The following is an 18711-nucleotide window of genomic DNA, read 5'->3' as shown; positions in this document are numbered from 1 at the left end:
GTGTTTACTACATGACACACTGGATTACATTTCTTTTTACCTGTTTACAGAGGGGCAATTAAAAAATAACTGGGTTTAGTGTCCAATAAATATGTGATTTTAGGTGACAAACGGTTGTCAGAAATTTTCTAGTTCAGGAATTGGTGACCATTTTCTGAAGACATTGCAAGTGATATACTCTCTGCTTCAGCTAATACGCTCTGTCTTAATCTCAATCTGAGAAACAATGCATGAAGGCAGAAATGCAGTTTTATCTTAATAGGTAAAAATTACTGACAAAAGCAGATGGGTATCCACACTTGGTTTATGGACTATAACGTGTTGACTCCAGGCCTAAAGAGATGAGTGATGGGCCCAGCTCATATAGTCAGGAATCACTAGAGCAAAGCTTACTCCCCAAATGTAAATCAAGTAAAATGTCTGGACATAAGACTATGAGGCACAAGGGCACCCTGGCATCTTTCCTGTTTCCTGTCAGTTTAGATAACTACCACTTTATTGCTTTATCTGCCTCTGCTGTGTTGGGGAGGCCAGAGGATTCCCAGTGTGTCCTTTGTGCTTTCTTTTTAAAGAAGTATTTGTTTTTATTTTATGTAGATGTGTGAAACTCTCTCTCTCTCTCTCTCTCTCTCTCTCTCTCTCTCTCTCTCTCTCTCTCTCTCTCTCTGTATATATGTGTACCATATATGGATAGTACCCACAGAAGCCAGAAGGTGCTAGATCTCTTGGAACCATAGTTACAGGTACTTGGAAGCCTTCCCATGCAGGTTTTGGGAACTGAACTAAGGTCCTTTGCAGTAAATGCTCTCCTGATCACTGAGCCATTTCTCTAGCTCCTTTTTTGTTTCTAGTCCACTAGTTATGTGTCAAATATCTCAAAATGACTTTGTGGGAGCATGAAAAAATAAGAGTCTAAAGGGTTAAGTTTATTACATGGCTCATACTTAGCTAAATCCCAATACCACCAGAGACCATAGTTGCGGGTTTGATTCTTGAAATAACAATGAGAAGCTGTTCCAGGCCACAGATGGTGCAGACCATCCAACTGAGCATTTTTCAAATGCGTTCTGGGATCACTTGGGCTCTGGGCAAAAATTAAGCTCCAGGCAAAAAGCATAGAAAGTGCAGGACAAAGCCCCCTAGTGAACTGAGAGATCTGGAGCTCATATTGTCCAATGGAAGGAAAGGCAATTCTTGCTTTCTTTCTCCCTCCCTTTCTCCTTTCTCTCCATCTGTGCTCCCTCTCTCCTTCCTTCTTCTCTTTCCATTCCTTCCCACTTCCTCTTTCCCCCTCTCATTCCTCCCTCCATCTCTCCCTCCCTCCTTCCTTCCTCTCTTTTGCTTTTCATCTATCTATACAGAACATTAAATATCCAAAGCTAGCCTCAGACTCTCTGTGTAGCTGAGAATGATCTTGAATGTACAGATCTTCCTTCCTCCACCTCCCAAATACTCAGTTTATAGGCACGTGCCACCATACCCATCTTATGCTGGGTCTAGGGTATAAAGCTAGGGTTTTGTGTGGATTAGGTAAGTTAGACCTCTGGTCTCACCAGCTTTTAGTGGGGGGTGAAGAACACTTTTTGTTGTTGATTTTAGAACATTAGCTTTAGGATAACCCTTTTGTATCCTGTGAGTGTTATGCTTCAAAAAAAAAAAAAAAAAAATCTGCAGGCTAGATACTTCACTTGTATCCTATAGTAACTACTTTGCTTGTGTCCTGAGTGAGTTTATCTTGAAATTATCCTGGTTGTCTTCACCCTTATTGAACACATGGAGCTATTTTTCACTATGTCTCATCTTTTCATTGTATCTTATTCTGTCATAGCTGCCTTTTATGCCCTGGATCCACTTCAAGGTAGACTGTCCATATGTTTAAGTTGTGAAGGAAAAACGGTATTGTTTTCAGGGAAAAGTGACATAAATGAGGCTTGAATTCATAAGACTTTTTAGAAGAGGGCCTGAAAGGGATAGCTTTGTTGGGCATTCAAATCAGAGAACTATTCTGTCTTCTTACACTTGCTTCCTACTACACAGGTTAAGTTAATTCTTTAACGATTTTAGATGTGTCTATAATTCTGGTTATTCTATCTTTCCACCTTCTTATTTCCATCCTGCCCCTTGAGTTCTTAGGTATAAAAAAAGAGATACTGTTGGGTCTTTTATGGTTATGTGCATGTGCCCGTGTGTGTGTGTGTGTGTGTGTGTGTGTGTGTGTGTGTGTACGTAGGTACATATGTATGTATGTATGTGTATGTGCTTATATGTATATGCATATGCATGGTATATGTATATGTATGTGTGCATGCTAATGTGCATGTATTTATGTGTACATGCATGCATATGTACATGTATGTATGTGTGTGTTGAGGAATGGAGTTACTATTGGGATTGAAGAAAGGAGAATCTGTAGTGTTGCTAAAACTCTGACACTCTCCATATCTCTCTTGTGTAGTCTTCTTGGTACTCTCAATTCCTATGCTACCAGTCTACCCTGACATCTGTAGCTGAAATTAAGTGGGAGCCAATGTTACTGAACATGCTAACTAGCAGGAAGTCCATCACGTTAGAAGCTTTCCTACTAGGATGGCTAAAGTCACCAGGAAGCCTTTGGATGGGCTGCGCTGGGACAGGTGCCTACTGAAATGTTATTGGAGCGGCTTCCCTAGGTGGACAGGGTTGGTTATGACATGGTAACTGCACATTCAGTTTTGTACTTGCTACACTTTGTTATGTTTCTTCTTCTATATATACTTCATTATAAAGTTACTTCACAAATTTGTCGAAAAATGTTAAATGTACACAATGCTGTGTCCCTTCCATTGGTGATGACTTAACTGGCCTTTTTACAGTGTATGGTTCCACATAGGGCTTCTTTAAAAAGGAACACATGAAAATGCTAACTAGACTGTTATGTTTTTATCTAACATTAGAGTACATTTAGAGTATAACAGTCTTCTAAAATGTTCAAAGTTATCAACAACGGCACTTCACAGTGCAAGCATATTGTATGTACCTAATATTGGCCCCTTAAATGGTTTAATCATCCCTCATTAAAACTCATCAGCATTTCAGATAAGATTGCTAAGACAAATTCCTACAAGTAGACTTACCAGGCTAAAGAAAGCAAGGGATTGAATTCAAGTTGTCGTTCTCTGAAGCAAGTGCCTTTATCCATTAAGCCATTTTGCTAGACCAATGACTGGCTTTTAAAATGGGTCTTAATAGGCTTACATCCTTCTCATTTTGTGTATTCTAGTCCTTATTCTGCCACTGTTGTTGAAGGGAAGCAGTGGGCCTAGGCATGTTGACGTGGAGCCACTTGCTAAGTGCTTTCAGTTTGAACGTACTAACACGGCATGTGTATGTGTGTTTTCTCCAGCCTTCATACACAGAATTTGACATCAGTGGTAATGTCCTCGCTCTGATCTTCAACCAAGGCATGATCTGGTATGTCAGCTCTTGGTCATTTAAACACTCATGGAAAAGTTTCCAAGGTCATTATTGTAGAAGGAGTTGCAGTGAGGTGTCACAGCATACCCCAAGTCTGTATTCTAGCTCTATTTTTTATCCTAGGTACAGGAAGATGGTATAGATAGCTTAATTTTTCCCACATTTTAAATTGTCAGTCTGTTTGGCAGAGTTCTCCTTTGGTAAAATTTGGGAGTTGATGGTCTTTCTGCTGGACTGATGTGGAGGTTCTCTTCTTACGTCCCGTCACACCAGGATCTAACAGGAAAGCCCTACTCATCAACAGCCAATCACATTGGCTCCTAGAAGGAGTGACTATGTTGTTGTACATGGCTTGTGCAAAAATGGATAGTATGTTCTTGTCACCACTAAAGACTCTAAGAACATATTTGATGATTATTTTTTAAAAATCTTAACAAATTCAACAGCTTATAGGGAAAACCCCACATATTTTAGGAAGCTCAGGTCAAAAATAGACTGTTCATTTTATAATGTGTTGAACAGGGCCATGTGCACAAGCCAATTTTTATTTTGATAGAAAGGATCTTTTATTAGGTGGAGGCATTTTCACTATAAATTCTGACAGGTTGTGATAAGATGATAGAGTGAAAACCAGTTTTGAGTTCTTTAAAACTTGAACCCATGGAATGCAGTTCATCTGGGGATGATGTGTTGGAATCCGCTGCTCTCCACTGAGCACCCTCACCACACAGGCAGCTACAGTGAAGTCACTTCTCTTCCTGGGGCCATGTGCTTGAAGGCAGCATTTTGTGCTACCAATTACCATACTGTCCCACCACAGATGCCAGTGTCATTTTAGTTAGTATTGTTTTTCTTCTTATTGTTTTAAAAATAAACTTAATATATCATTCAAATACTTCAATCAAATTGTTAGACCTAAAGTATGCTGGCAGAGCTTGGAGCCCTCTGAAAAGAAGAAAAATATTTTACGTTAGTAACATAAGGGTCACTTCCAAGCCTCCATCATTCTGCCAATGGGACTTGTGAAATTTCTGCCTCCATAGATGAACCAGAACAAATAATACAGAAAATTTATTTTCTTGGTTGTCAGATCAGACACAGTTAAGAATGTAATCCTGCCCCTTACATTTTATTTATTTATTTATAAATATGACTCCAGGAGTCATTAAGGAATGGAACACATCCTTTATTTTTTATGTAGGGGGGATGACCAGTGAGGACTAAGAAGCCCAGGAGAAGGAGGACGTGGCTCCTATGGGATGGATCTTTTACTTTCCACATGGGAAGCACCTGCCATGGCAGAAAATAGGCAATACAGCTACTAGAGTGATGTAAAACCTTTTCCTCTTGCCTGTGGTATCCATCCAACGCCGTAGATACCTCTGGACTGGTCATGCCATTGGTGCAGGCTTATGCTGAATACCTAGTTGTGTTCTTTCAGAGCTAATACAAGAGATTGGCCTAGAAATCACTTTTAATGTCAGAACAGCCATAGTAATTGCTTCCCTGATTGATTTTGCTTCCAATTCTGTGATTAGCCGGCTATTGTTCATACTGTAATACTGATAACGTTTGCTAATGGACAGACAACTGTATGCTTGAAATCTCTGCATTGTCATTTTGTGTTCATTCTTCTACACTGCCCAGGGTCAGTTCTCATGAATTGATTAGGACTTTAGGTGCAAGGGTATTTAATTTTAGGAAACTCTAGGTTTAAATTACACACAAAAAATTTTGTCTGAGAGTCAATTTGGCTGTGGGTAAATGAAACAGAACCCTCCAGATCATCACAACTCAGGAAGTGATTTATATTTTTGTGATTATTCAAAAGAAACACATACTCCTGATTCCCAGGGGGCCAAACTAATATTATTCTTTTATTTACCAAGAGGTCATTACTTTGCATGAATATTATTTTCCTAACTTCTAGGAAGCTGGGGAGATAGTGGGGATGTGGAATAATAGGAAGCCATGCAGAGGGGACATGTAGGAATAGTGGACTCTTTCTGCAGTGTTCACATACACTGTGATTCTGTTAGTTCATTAACATGAGGAGTTAGTGCCCGAGTTAGTCATATTCTATCAAAATAATCAAAATATAAAAGGGATTTTTTATGACCCATTTCATTGGCTTCTGACTAGAGACATTCAACTATTGCTTTGAGTCGCCGAAGATTATACAATACTTGGGCAGATGTCATTCACATGAAAACATTTGTTATGATTCAACTTCATGATCAATAAACCTGCATCTGCACACTTCATTTAAAATTAATTCTATAATGTTATACTGAAATGGAAAAACACATAATATTTTTACAATAACAGAACATAAAAGGAGCAGTAGACGTTACATGGTAATATGAGAGAGAAAAGTTTTGGATCCACTGGGTACCCACCCCATCTAATCTTGTCACCTTTCTCCCTTCATTTTCTCAGTTAAGTTTCAAGTAATTTATCTGATACATGCATGGCCCTGGAGCAATAAGCAGAGCCCCCCCTCACCCCCAAATAACAAAACCCATTCCCTTTGCTTTTTATCATCTTAGAAGAATGCCAATTTTTAAAGCTAAAATAGTATAATTTTCAAAAAAATTATTTATTTATTATTTGTATAGTATTCTGCCCAAATATGTGCCTGCATGCCAAAAGAGGGCACAAGATCTCATTCTAGATGGTTGTGAACAGCCATGTGTTTACTCAGGAATTGAACTCAGGACCTTTGTAAGAATCGACAGTGCAGCCGGGCATGGTGGCACACACCTTTAATCCCAGCACTCGGGAGGCAGACGCAGGTGGATCGCTGTGAGTTCGAGGCCAGCCTTGTCTACAAAGTGAGTCCAGGATAGCAAAAGTTACACAGAGAAACCCTGTCTCGAAAAAACAAAAACAAAACAACAACAACAAAAAAGAATCGACAATGCTCTTAACCTCTAAGCCATCTCTCCAGCCTCCAATATTATGATTTTCTTTTTAAGTGACAGATGCTGGCATTAGGCCTGGGTAAGAGACTTAGTGAGATAAACTGATTGTAAGTCACAAAACAAAATGGGATGAGCATTAAGATTGAGGCATTATTGTGCCAGGACTTGTTTTTTTCTAGGGTATGCCTCTAAGGTCACAGGAACATGATGTATATATTTGTTTTGAAATTATTGTGTGCCTCTTGTATTAGTCAGGGGTCTCTAAGGAACAGAAGCAAAAGAATGAAATACATATGTATGTGATTTGTAGAGTGGCTTACCAGCTGTGGTCTAAGTAGTCCAACAATGGCTGTCTCTTGGCAGAAAGGACAAAAATGTGGTGATTGTTCAGCCTATAAGATGAGATGTCTCAGCAGTCCCAACCTGGTTCCGAGAAGTCCTATGTAGCTGTGCATCCTCAGCTAGTGTTGGAATTCCAAAGAAGCAGGTTCGAGCACCAGTGAAGGGATGGCTCTGGATAGATGAACTTGTAGGTGAGAGTGAGGGCAGGCAGACAGGAAGCACAGGCATCTTTCTTCTATGTCCATTTATGTGGGCAGCCACCAGAAGGTATGGTTCAGATTCAGGGTGGATCTTCTAATCTTAAATGATGCACATTCAAGCTGGGTCTCTCACCTCAGATAATCAAAGCAAAAAAAAAAAAAAAATCCTTTACAGATGTGTCAAGTTGCTTGGACTACTTCCGAATGCAGTCAAGTTGACAACCAAGAGTAGTCATCAAAAGTCCACCTCACCTTTGTTCAACTTGACACAACTATATCTCCTTATGTCATATTTCAATTCCAACTAAAACCAATGATCAATCAAGTCATAATTATGCCTAACATAACTATCCCACATTATAGAGTAAGTGGCAATATCACTTGAGGGACATTATTTTAGTACTATAGATTATGTATATACAGCCTGTGTGTACATAGACACACAGACAAACATACAGGTATGCAGTTTTAGGAAAATCTAGGTTTGGAATTGTGTGCAAAATTTTGTCTTGGACTCAGTTAGGTTGTGCATTAGTGAAACAGAACTTCTCACATCTTCACATCAAAGAAAATACCTGGTGCAGGCTGAGGGAGGTCTTTGATCACATGCTGTGTCCTTACTTTAGAGATGTTTACAGATGGGCTAGGCTCTACCTGGAACACTGTTTTCAGGGCAGCTGGAAGAGAAGAACACCAAACCACATGGCACTGGTAAAGTTTTCACCTAGCATTGGTGTATGTTATATATGATAATATTTTATTGGTCCAAGTGAGTCATATAAACAACCTTAAATTTCAGAACAAGGTGAGCCAAACAGCCCCACTTGCCAAGCTTTGTAATTCTAATTTACTGGTACAATTGGTAACTTATTCTGTTGTTGAGCTCCAACTTTCCTCTTGCTAGTTTCTAGAAAAGGTACAGAGTGCTGTTTTAAAATCTCTTTTCTTTAAAATATAACTTCTTACAAAGTTTGAAGTCAGTTGACTATGACATCATTCGGATTTGTTGCTTGGCATCTTACAAACAAGATGATTGAAATTGTGGCAAGATTTTACTTTTCAAAGGAAAGCATTAACTTTAGGATGTTTTAAGTGCAATTAAAGTAGAAGATAATATCTGTTTCCAACTTTTAAAATGACTGTTTAGTATAGTAAGTTTTCATTGACTTAGTTTCTTAGTGTTTTTCTTTAGTGTGATTAAAATACCCTGATAAAAGCAATGTACAGGACCAATAACTTATTATAGCTTACAATCCCAGGTGACAGTCCATCATATCATGGATGTCAAGGGAGAAGAAACTTAAAAAAGCTAGTCATATTCCATCTATAACCCAAGGCAGAGAACAATGAATGAATACACAAATACATGTGCTTGGCTTACTTTCTTTACACATATAGTGCCCTTCCTAGGGAATGGTGCCATCCACAGTGGGCAGGTCTTTCCTACTTAATTAATGTAATCAAGATAATTTCCCACAGACATACCCACAAGCCAATCTGATCTAAACAATCCTTCATTGAGATTCTCTTCCCAGATGATACTAGTTTGTGTCAAATTGGCTATTAAAACTAACCACACTTACTTAACCAGCTACTATGATCACTCAGGGAGGACAAATTGTTAAAACTGAAATGCTGAAGGCTTTGTTATAGTTAGGACAGTTTAAAAATAGGGCTTCATTTTATCTATGAAGTAAGCACAAAATTCTGTTTGATTTTTTAGCTGATAGATTTAAACTCAGATTACCGTACCAATGAACCTTCTTACTAAACAAAACTGATATTAATTTTTTTCTGAAATGATCAACTAAGACATCAGGTAAAAATGACATCACCTAAGAAATTTCAGTTCAAAATAGTATATTACATTACTTTTTAAGAGTCAGATACACAAAGGCTGTGTTTTCTAGATTAATAAGAACTAAATGTAAGTGGATATCAATGACTGCAGTGTGATGTTAGATAGCTTTCTCGTCAGCTCTAAAGTAGCTACGAAGATGAAATATCATTAGAATAAATTTTGTTTCTCCTTACATAAGCAAAACTTATCTGTGGAAAAAGTGACTAAGCCAAACATAGTTTATTTGAACAGAATGAAAGCTCTTAAGGGTTTATTATTTGAAAACTTCTATTTTGAAATATGTTAGTCAGTGATAGGAGTATTGGAAGTAATTGAGTTTACTTTAAGAGCAGAAAAAGAAGGAAGCAAAAGAATTGTCACATTTGTTTACTCTTGGTGTTTGCTAATGAGACAAATTTAGTTTATGACAATTCTTGCAGAAATAATGACATAAATACCTACACAAATAAGGAAAACAACAAAGCGTGCTTAGAAGACAGGACTGGGCGAGTCGGGACTATTTATAGACACAGTTTAATAGTGTACCTGGCAAATTGCTTTCCAATTTCGATACGAAGAACAACACAAAATAAACAGGTAGCATGCAACTTGGCTGTGGAGCGAAGAGTTGGAATTGAGCAGCGTTCTGATTTCTTCCTAGGATGGGCTCCTTCTTTGCTCCTAGTCTCCCAGGCATCAATATCCTCCGACTCCACACATCCATGTATTTCCAGTGCTGGGCCGTGATGTGCTGCAATGTTCCTGAGGCCAGAGTCTTCAAAGCATCAAGATCCAACAACTTCTACCTCGGCATGCTACTGCTCATCCTCTTCCTGTCCACCATGCCCGTCCTCTACATGATTGTCTCCCTCCCGCCATCTTTTGACTGTGGGCCCTTCAGGTATCTCGTATTTCAGATTTGACTTGGGCACAGTGTTCAGTTAGGGGTTGGAATGGGAATGGTCACTTACTGTGTAGAGTTTTTCTTTTTAAATGACATTTGTCATTGGTAGAAATGAGATGCTCTGGTAGCCACGTTATCCTGTGACATGAAGCATCTCAGGAAATTTCCATCTATTGTCTCAGTTGGGATTCATAACTGGAAAATATTTATGCTGTCGTCGATTCTGTGAGGATAAAATATTGATGGCGAGTCCAGCTGTTTCCACACTGGGGACAGCCAAGAGCAAGGCTTGGCCACATGAGTGCTTTTCTCATACTAGGACGTCATCCTTCCCAAACATAAACCAGCTATCCTTAGATTTCATGTGACCTTGACAGAACAGGTTTGCCACCCACTAAATAAGAGGTGGAATCACTAATAAATAACGATGCATGTTGAAAGAGACTTGTGTAAATTGTGATCCAAAGGGGCTCCATGCCTGAAAATCAGTATGCTTCTTAGGTCCTCATCTGTATTCTACCCATGTGCCATTCAAGTTATTAGTCAAGATTCAGAAAAGCACTTTGAGTCAAGCTAACGCTACCTGCTCTATGGTTCTCTATGACACACGTCGAGAAGCAGAGTCTCTGGAATCTTGAGGACAAGACTTGGTTCCCTAGAAGCTACTTGTGAACCTACCATGAGCCCCCCCCCCCCCAGTTATCTTCACACGCTGTCACTGGCCAGCATGCATTTGATGGGAAGAGAATGTGACATCGGGAAGCCTTGTGGATATCAGACCCAATGCTCTAATGGTCTTATAGAGTTTTCTCTTTGTGCCATCACGCTCAAGAGATTTAACTAAAGTCAGATTAGTTGCCTAAGGAGAAGTATAAAAGGGGCGTGTTTTTATACCAATAATTACCTCAGTTTTTGTTTCACTGGACAAGTAAGAAATTGATGCTAAATCAGAGAATATTTCAGAACTAGTTGGTATCTCTCAGACTCAGGAAATGGACATTGATAAGCCTTGCTCATCATTCTCTCTTTTTCTCTGTATGTGTGCTTGTCTGCACATTTGTTTGTGCATGTGCAAGCACACATATGCTCCCATGCCTGTTGGTAAGTAGGATGAAATGAATAATGCGGACAGTGACACCTGGAGACTAAAAACGAGATTGCAGTTTTGAAGCTGATATCTTAATCTGAGCAAAATGCAGAGCGCAAGCCCTTGAAAAGTCTTCCAATCTCTGAAACTTAGCCTGTGATTTTGTACTTAGATACATTTTAAAGGACTTTTTTTTAACCTTTTAATAGGAAGCTGAACTTCCTCCTCTCCAGTAAAACACAGGAAAGAGCCTTTGCTCTCCTACAGCAAAGTGAGGGCAATGTAAGCGCCAAGCTGGGGGCTACACAGCTGGATTCAGACTTGAATTAGTAGACAGAAGAAGTATTCAGTGACTGAACAATTTTAACTTCTTAAGTTGTGTTCCCTCTGGCTTCCTGGATTTCTGAGCAATACCATCTTACACTGATATTTTTTTAACTAGGAAGCAAAAGATTGCAAGAATGGCATAGTGTGTGATTTTATCATTAGTTTCTGATTGGCAAGTTAAGGTGCACTGACTGTATGAATGCTGCCTGTTGGCAGCAGAGCATCAGAAGGTGTGCGCCAATGCCAGCTGCGTTTTTCTGCCAGCATTCTTCTTTTACAGCAAACTGATGTTTGGCATTTTTTATTCTGTCCAAGGGCCAGGAAGGTTTCAGTGTTCTAGAATGAGACCAGGAAACACTATTTCTCGTTGGTCACCCTTAGAACTGGGAGTTGAGGTGTTGTCCTCCTGCTGAGGGAAGCTACTTAGACCATATCTGGTTCCTGGTTGGGCATCAAACCAGCAACATAGAACTGAGGGATGTCACTATGAAGCTAGGATTTTTGTCTTCAGATCTGAATTTGAGGACACTAGTATGCTGTTCATTTGCTTTCAAGTTACTCACGTGTCTTCAGCTAAGATGTCTAAAGCCCATTCACTTATCCAGCAAAGCAATTTGATGAGCTTCTCCAGCACATTCTGAAAAGTTTTCTAGAATATTGCTAAAACAGCTTTCAAGTAGATTTGATTTAACTGTTGGGTAATTTTAAAATGATTTCTTTGATGACAATATGAAGAAAATACTTCTAATTGTTGTGTCAAGTTTTCTCCAATCTGATACCTTTCTTCCATCTGCATCAATAATCTGAGTGGATTACAGTTCTTGTTTCCCCTGACTTTCTCCTTATATTATATCCATTTTATATTTTTCTTCCTGCAAAACATTCTATATATCATACCATTCTAGAAACATTTAACAATTAAATACTGCTCATCTTCCTAAGGACCTAAAACAATAATGCCTAGCATTTTGGCATTTGTTCATATTTTGGTTCCATGCAGAGGTCATCAATCTGAGGTTGTACTGTAGATTCAAGGTCATGTGGAGCTTTCACAGTGAGCACAGTGCTTGTCATTACTGCCGCCATTAGCGACTTACAGTTAAGACTTTGTGTGCCGGCTCTTATCTGTCCTTTGTAAAGGAAGATACTGTATTCCACAGTCTGATAACTCCTTGGGTCACACTATGTCTATTGAGAAATAGTTATTTGCCTAATTTGAAGCTGGAGAAAACCTCCAAGTGATCTGGGGGCTGTGGGGCATGTCCATTTTGTTTAAATATTAAAAATTAAAAACCAAAAGTAAACATATAAAACACGACACTAATTTTTAAGGTGAAAATATGTCTACTTTGCATTTCTGTGAATTACAATGTTTTATAGTAGGATCAACATATATATTTAAAGGGAGCACCTTGGCAAAGTGAATGGTTCGTCAATTCTGAACACCCTATAGTGAGTCAGAACATTCTGCAGTCAGTTTTCCGGTTCATAGGAGCTCATTTTCCTGTAACTTAAACTCTTAGCTGGTTTTCACTGGGAGCTGTCCAGCAGCAGACCCACCAGGGAAAAGCCCGTCCTTCAGAAGAAGGGCTGTCCATTTAAATCTCTGATAAATGAGTTTTGATGGGAAATGAGTAGAAGCCACCGTGTGGAATAAGATGTTGTGTTCTTTGTAGATTTTGTTCCACCAGCCTATTTCCTGTGTTCATTCCCAAAGCCAATCAAAAATGAGGGCACTGCATCCTGAGTTCAGAGGGAGCTTCCTCCCAGAGCTTGGGAACAATGTATTTGTCACACATAAAAATATCATTCCATCAAAATTTTAGAAGTACAACATTAAAAGAACCTTCTGAAGCTGTGAGTAGTTTTCCAAAGTGCTTTGTCTGTGCATGTGTATTGGCATGAGACTGTTCCTATTACACTTCTGTGTTAACTAGACATGGTCAGGGTCTGAGATGTGCAGCTCAGTATTAGATCCTTCACCCAAAAGAGAACCTGTGCAGTGTTGGAGAAATATTCTGTTATCTTACTATAGCCATATTTTTACCTTTGTTTTTCATTCAATCCCCCCACTACCACTACCAGTGGTAAAAACAGGATGTTTGAAGTCATTGGGGAGACCCTGGAGCACGATTTTCCGAGCTGGATGGCGAAGATCCTGAGGCAGCTCTCTAACCCCGGCCTTGTCATCGCGGTCATTCTGGTGATGGTGTACGTGTTTGTTTCCAGGCTCCATTTGAGTGCCGTCTCTTCCCCCAAAGTGTTGTGCTGAAAACCTAATCAAATTCGCTGCTGACTACATGATGGGTGGGCGCTAAGCTGCGCAAGCCATCTTCTGTTCCGGCTGGACGCGATTAACAGCCATCTGCATGGTCTCTGCCTCCCTGGGATTATAAGATTTGTTCCCAAGTAACCAAAATAATTATCAGCAAACAGCTGAAGCACGGGAAACATAAATGCTAAATGCTAAATCTAATCAGCGTGTTGAATTGCCCACCTCTTGTTCCGTAAAGTAGATGCCCGTGAATGCAGAAGCAATGAGCCTGTGGGTTAATAGTCCCTGTGCGGACCCTCTAGGCTATATTTTAGGGGCAAAGGCGTAAGGAACATTAAAAATCACCCCATCTTTTTTTCTTAGAGGGCTGTCAATAACTATGTAGTCTCAGTAACAGAATCAGAGGAGCAGAGAATCCCCAGTTTCCCTAATCTACCCCCGCAAAGTCAGAGTGGCTTACAAAAGGAAATTCAGCATGAGGATTTTGTTCCTATTTCCTTTCCACTGGCTTTGGACATCGGGCCTCAGCAGTACAAAACGTGCTGGTTTTGGAATAACCAAGATGGACATTCTCCGCTCTGCCTGCCAGTCCCTCCTAATGAGGAAGCCCAGACTGCCACTGCTTCAGAGCAAGGGCAAAAGCAGGAAGTCGCTTCCAGGGAGGGTGCGCCCACGCTGATGAGGTGGAGGACTGCTCTCGCTTACGAGTGAAGGGAGCAGAAGTTAGGGCTGAAACTGCAACTAGCTTGAAACAAACAAGCTGCACTGTAACCCGGTTGTTTGTGACCATTCCTCATGGCCATCGTCATGGTCATAGTCATACAAGGTGGGCCGAATAAGGCCCATCTTCATTTTTATAAATTAACAAATTGACTTATAGGACACGTGAGACACGTACTAACACTGTAAATCCACTGTCCACACCTTTATACTCTCACACTTTCCACATGGGAGAGACAATAACTCAGGACTAAATAAACAGTAATGAAGCTTACTGTTGCTTATCATAAAACCTTATTAAGAATCTGAGAACCGGTTTCTGGATTATACATGTTGGAAGCATCATTCCCCAGGTGGTCCCTGAATTGATTTTCTTCTCCGCCATTTCTTGAGTGTCGCCTTTGAGAGCATGTTAATAAGGATCTTGTGGCATCTGGGTCCCAACTTTCTTTAGTATTACAGATGAGATCTTGTCTAACACACATAGACACACACACACAGACACACACACACAGACACAGACACACACACACACAGACAGACACACACACACACACACAAACACACACACACACACAAAGGGCAGCTTTTGCTACTCTATGTGTAATTGAGTGTGAGACTTGTTTTTAAACAAAGCAGCAACACTATTGGCATGCCATTCTCTAAAGACTCATCAGTGGTCCCCAGGGATTTATGCTGCTGTTGTTTTAGGTATGCCACAGTAATTAATTTTTACCACAAAAATCTTACGAACTAGCTGGGCAGAGTGGTGCATGCACACCTGTAATCCCAGCACTGTGGGAGGCAGAGGCAGGCAGATCTCTGTGAGTTTGAGGCTAGCCTGGTCTACAAAGTGAGTCCAGGTGAGCCAAGGCTACACTGAGAAACTCTGTCTCAAAAAAGAAAAAGAAATCTTAAGAACTAGCTGTATAAGTCACATTGTTATTGGCAGATGGAGGATCTGACGCCAAATGAAGTGATTGATCAGTGGAACACAGACTCGCTTTTCTCCTTTGCTTCAGTTCTGTCTGCTCATTTGGACAAAGTCTGGAATTAATACAACTATGGCAAGAATTCAAATGAGAATGCTCCAAGCCTGTTAAAAAACTGTTGACACTGCGAAAGAACACTGGGTTACACACGTGTTGAGCTTCATCTGTTGCTGTTCTAGAACACTTAATAGCCAATGGCCAAAGCCTGGCATATCTGGCACATTCTTAAAGATCCAGAAGTATATAGTATAAGCCAAGAGATAAAATTGACCATGACATATACTTAAACATCTAAAGATGCAAAACACATTCTTGGCTCCAGAATTAAAAAAAGCAGTCTGGGGTGCTGAGTCTGTTGTGTGAGCCACGGTTCCACGGTCCTTGGAACAGAGGAAAGGTACCAGTATGGGAAGGGTTAAAAAGATGTATGTGAGGGGTTGAATTTCACTTTAAGTTGCTGACTTTAAGTCCAAATTGCCATTTATTACTGATTTCCCCCCAACCCTGTGGTCTTGATCTCTCCTCTAAGAGGCTCCTTCAATTGGATTGGATTTTTATTACCATTAATTAGAGAATATCCCAAGCATTTTTAATTTCCCAGTAGATTATATTAAATCCACTTGCATGGTTTTCAGCATTCACATAGCATTTAGGTTAGTTTTCTGTAGGAACCGCCAGTCAATGCAAATCAAGGAAATAGATGTGAGTCACACTCACTTAAGATGCATAGGGAATCACAGAACTGAAAATGATTTGTGAAGGAAAGATTGGAACTTACATATATCCAGAAACTTTTCCAAGATAATTCATATTACACACAGACAGACAGACACACACACACACACATGTGTGCACACACAATTTAATGCCAGCCACTGCCCCAGATGTTTTCATATATGTAATTTCAAGCAACCACATAAGAAATAAACCCAGCTAAACCATGTCAATAATTATGCTGCTAACAACAGATGGCTCATAAAAGATATTTTCTGGCATGTGGGTGGGCAGAGAAAATGTGTTCAATAGCCAGTTATTTGCAGTGAGGCTAGCATCAGCCATCTTTCCTTTTTTACTACACAGTTCCTTTAACAGATCATTTTGCCCTTAGAGAAGATGAGGTTATTTATTTTGTCAGAATTGTTGAGCTGGAATTTTCTGAAAGAAATGTAAATATCATTTAAAATCCAAAATTCTTCCTTTGTGAAATAGTTTCTTTTTGAGGGAGGCAGAAATGCAAAAGATGCATTTTATGGGAAAAAAGCATGTTAATGAAGTTATGCCCTTGAGGATTGCATTCTTAGTTGTAAAGGTTAAGCAAGGAAGTACAGGTATAAATATTCAAGCACTGCCTAAACTTCACCAGACCTGGCATTTTCAGTGTTGTTATTGTCGTCATTCAGAAGGTAGCTGTAATCAGAGTTTAAACTGAGGATAAAACACTTCTAAGATGCTAGTATTGGGCAGAATACCATCCTAGGTGGCAGGTTAAAAAACTTTGGGCCAACTTTCTGGCTTCATTTTAGCCATTGTATAATTTTAACTATACTTTATTTCAGTGATATTGGGAATTGATCCTATGGCTTTACTCATGCTAGACAACTGATCTGCCACTGTATTCCCAGGGTGTAACTAAAATTTCCAACCTGACCTTGAACTAGCCGGCGAACATGAAATCCTCTTGCCTCAGCCTCTCTCCTAGTTACCCAGTAACTAGGTACCCCAAAATACTCTGTATACATCTCTACTTTTTTGGACCTCAGTTCTTACCTGCAGAATATAACCCTTTGAGCTGAATGTACCTTATGTCCATTTTCATGCTATCATTGGTTAATACAGTCTTAAAGAGGATCATGGGAAACTGAGAATTGCCGTAAATTTTATTTTATCCTATTTCCTTTTTAAATTTAGTTTGACCATCTACTATCTCAATGCTACTGCCAAGGGACAGAAAGCAGCGAATCTGGATCTGAAAAAGAAGATGAAGATGGTATAATCTCTCTCTCTCTCTCTCTCTCTCTCTCTCTCCTCTATCTATCATCTATCTATCTACCTATCTATCTATCTATCTATCTACGCTCTATCATTTATCTATCTATCTATCTATCTATCTATCTATCTATATATATATATATATATCTTGTATTTATTGATCATCTATCATCCATCTATCTATCTATCTTCTATCTATCTATCTATCATCTATCTATCTATCTATCTATCTATCTATCTATCTATCTATCTAATCACATACCTATCATGCTTTATAACATGTTTACTGATGTCAAGTAGAAGCAATGTGAGAGTGCTCTTCTCTTTTTTATTGTGTAGCAAGCTTTGGAAAACAAGATGCGAAACAAGAAAATGGCAGCGGCTCGAGCAGGTTGGAGATGTGTTTTTGTTTGGATGTTTTATGTTCACAGTAGGACACTCTTGCTTTCTCCACATGAGGCATTTGATGACCAGGGCACTATTGCCTTCAGCATGTCACTCCATGGTGCCCACCATCTATTGTCTCAGATCTTCCCAAGAATCTATCTCAGGCATTGACTTCTCTGCCATAAGAGGGGGTAAATAAAATGATAGAAAAATCAATAATGTAAATTTAAGAGCAGAGATGAAAAGGTGATCTTAAAAACTGACAGAAATGATGAATACTTTCCTTTGGTCATGAGCAAATAGCAAATGTATTAAGGCTCATTTTTGACTCATTTTATACATAGAAAAATTAGGAAAATATCAAAGGAATTTTCTTTTGAATGCCGTATCTTTGCTGTCAGAAGCATTTTCTACCCCATTACCTTTTCACATTTACTATTTTCTCAGCACTGAGGATTGAACCCAGGCTTGACTTAGTCCTATACTACAAAGCGGTGTCCTCAGGCCTCATTTTGTTTATTTTGGTATGGGCTGTCACTGTGTTTCCCAGGCTGGCCCTGTACTCAGTCTGTAGCCAAGGCTTTCCTTGAACTTGCAGTGTTCTGACCTTGGCTTACCAAACAACTAGGATTAGAGCTAGCTGTATGTTAGCAGCCTGGATATACTGTTTTTTAACCCGTTCATTGTTTAAAATGCAATAGGCCCTTCAACTTCTGAGTGTCTGCACCTACAGATGAACCAGCTATGTCCAGTAAATATTCAGAAAAAGAAATTGCAAATGTACTGGGCATATAGCCTTTTAATTTACTGTTACTATTCAATAATATTACAACTAGGATTTATGCATTAATAGTGGTGGCGCTAGTCCTAATCTTCTGGAGACGTGGCAGTGAAACTACTCAAATAAAGAATAACTATATTTGCAAAAACTAATGTTGGATCTTGATCCACCATTACCACCCCCCCCCCCCCGGTCACAAAAATGGATAACAACCAATTTTAATGAAAATCTCTAATTTTCCTAACTTTATTTATAACTTCATGTAAATAATTTTGAAAATATTAAATTCAAATTGATTTCAGGTTTAAAAGAGGCATTTATTAAACCACATGACCAAGGCCTTCTATGGGTTCAGAACTTTTTGTTGTTGTTGCTTTGCCGAGCTGGAGGTTTACATTATAAGGTCTTGTATGTGTTGAGTAAGCATCTACTGAGCTGAAATTCCATGTTTCCTTCTTTAAAAACTAGTGTTTTTGTTTTGTTTGTTTTT

The 18711-nt window shown here is 39.3% G+C and overlaps 1 protein-coding gene across 1 annotated transcript in view; it reads left to right on the top strand.

Annotated features, from left to right (window-relative positions):
* Positions 1-18711, top strand: part of Tmc1 (transmembrane channel like 1) — a 141898-nt gene that overhangs the window by 119886 nt on the left and 3301 nt on the right. The window contains exons 15-19 of the mRNA XM_051146932.1: positions 3383-3450; positions 9421-9660; positions 13163-13288; positions 16973-17051; positions 17393-17444. Coding sequence (XP_051002889.1) covers positions 3383-3450; positions 9421-9660; positions 13163-13288; positions 16973-17051; positions 17393-17444 — 565 coding nt within the window. The remainder of the gene's footprint in view (positions 1-3382; positions 3451-9420; positions 9661-13162; positions 13289-16972; positions 17052-17392; positions 17445-18711) is intronic.

This window comes from Acomys russatus, chromosome 5, assembly GCF_903995435.1.
Source record: "Acomys russatus chromosome 5, mAcoRus1.1, whole genome shotgun sequence".
NCBI classification, from domain to species: domain Eukaryota; kingdom Metazoa; phylum Chordata; class Mammalia; order Rodentia; family Muridae; genus Acomys; species Acomys russatus.
Note: the sequence above shows the minus strand (reverse complement) of the source record. Positions and strands in the feature narration are given on the sequence as shown.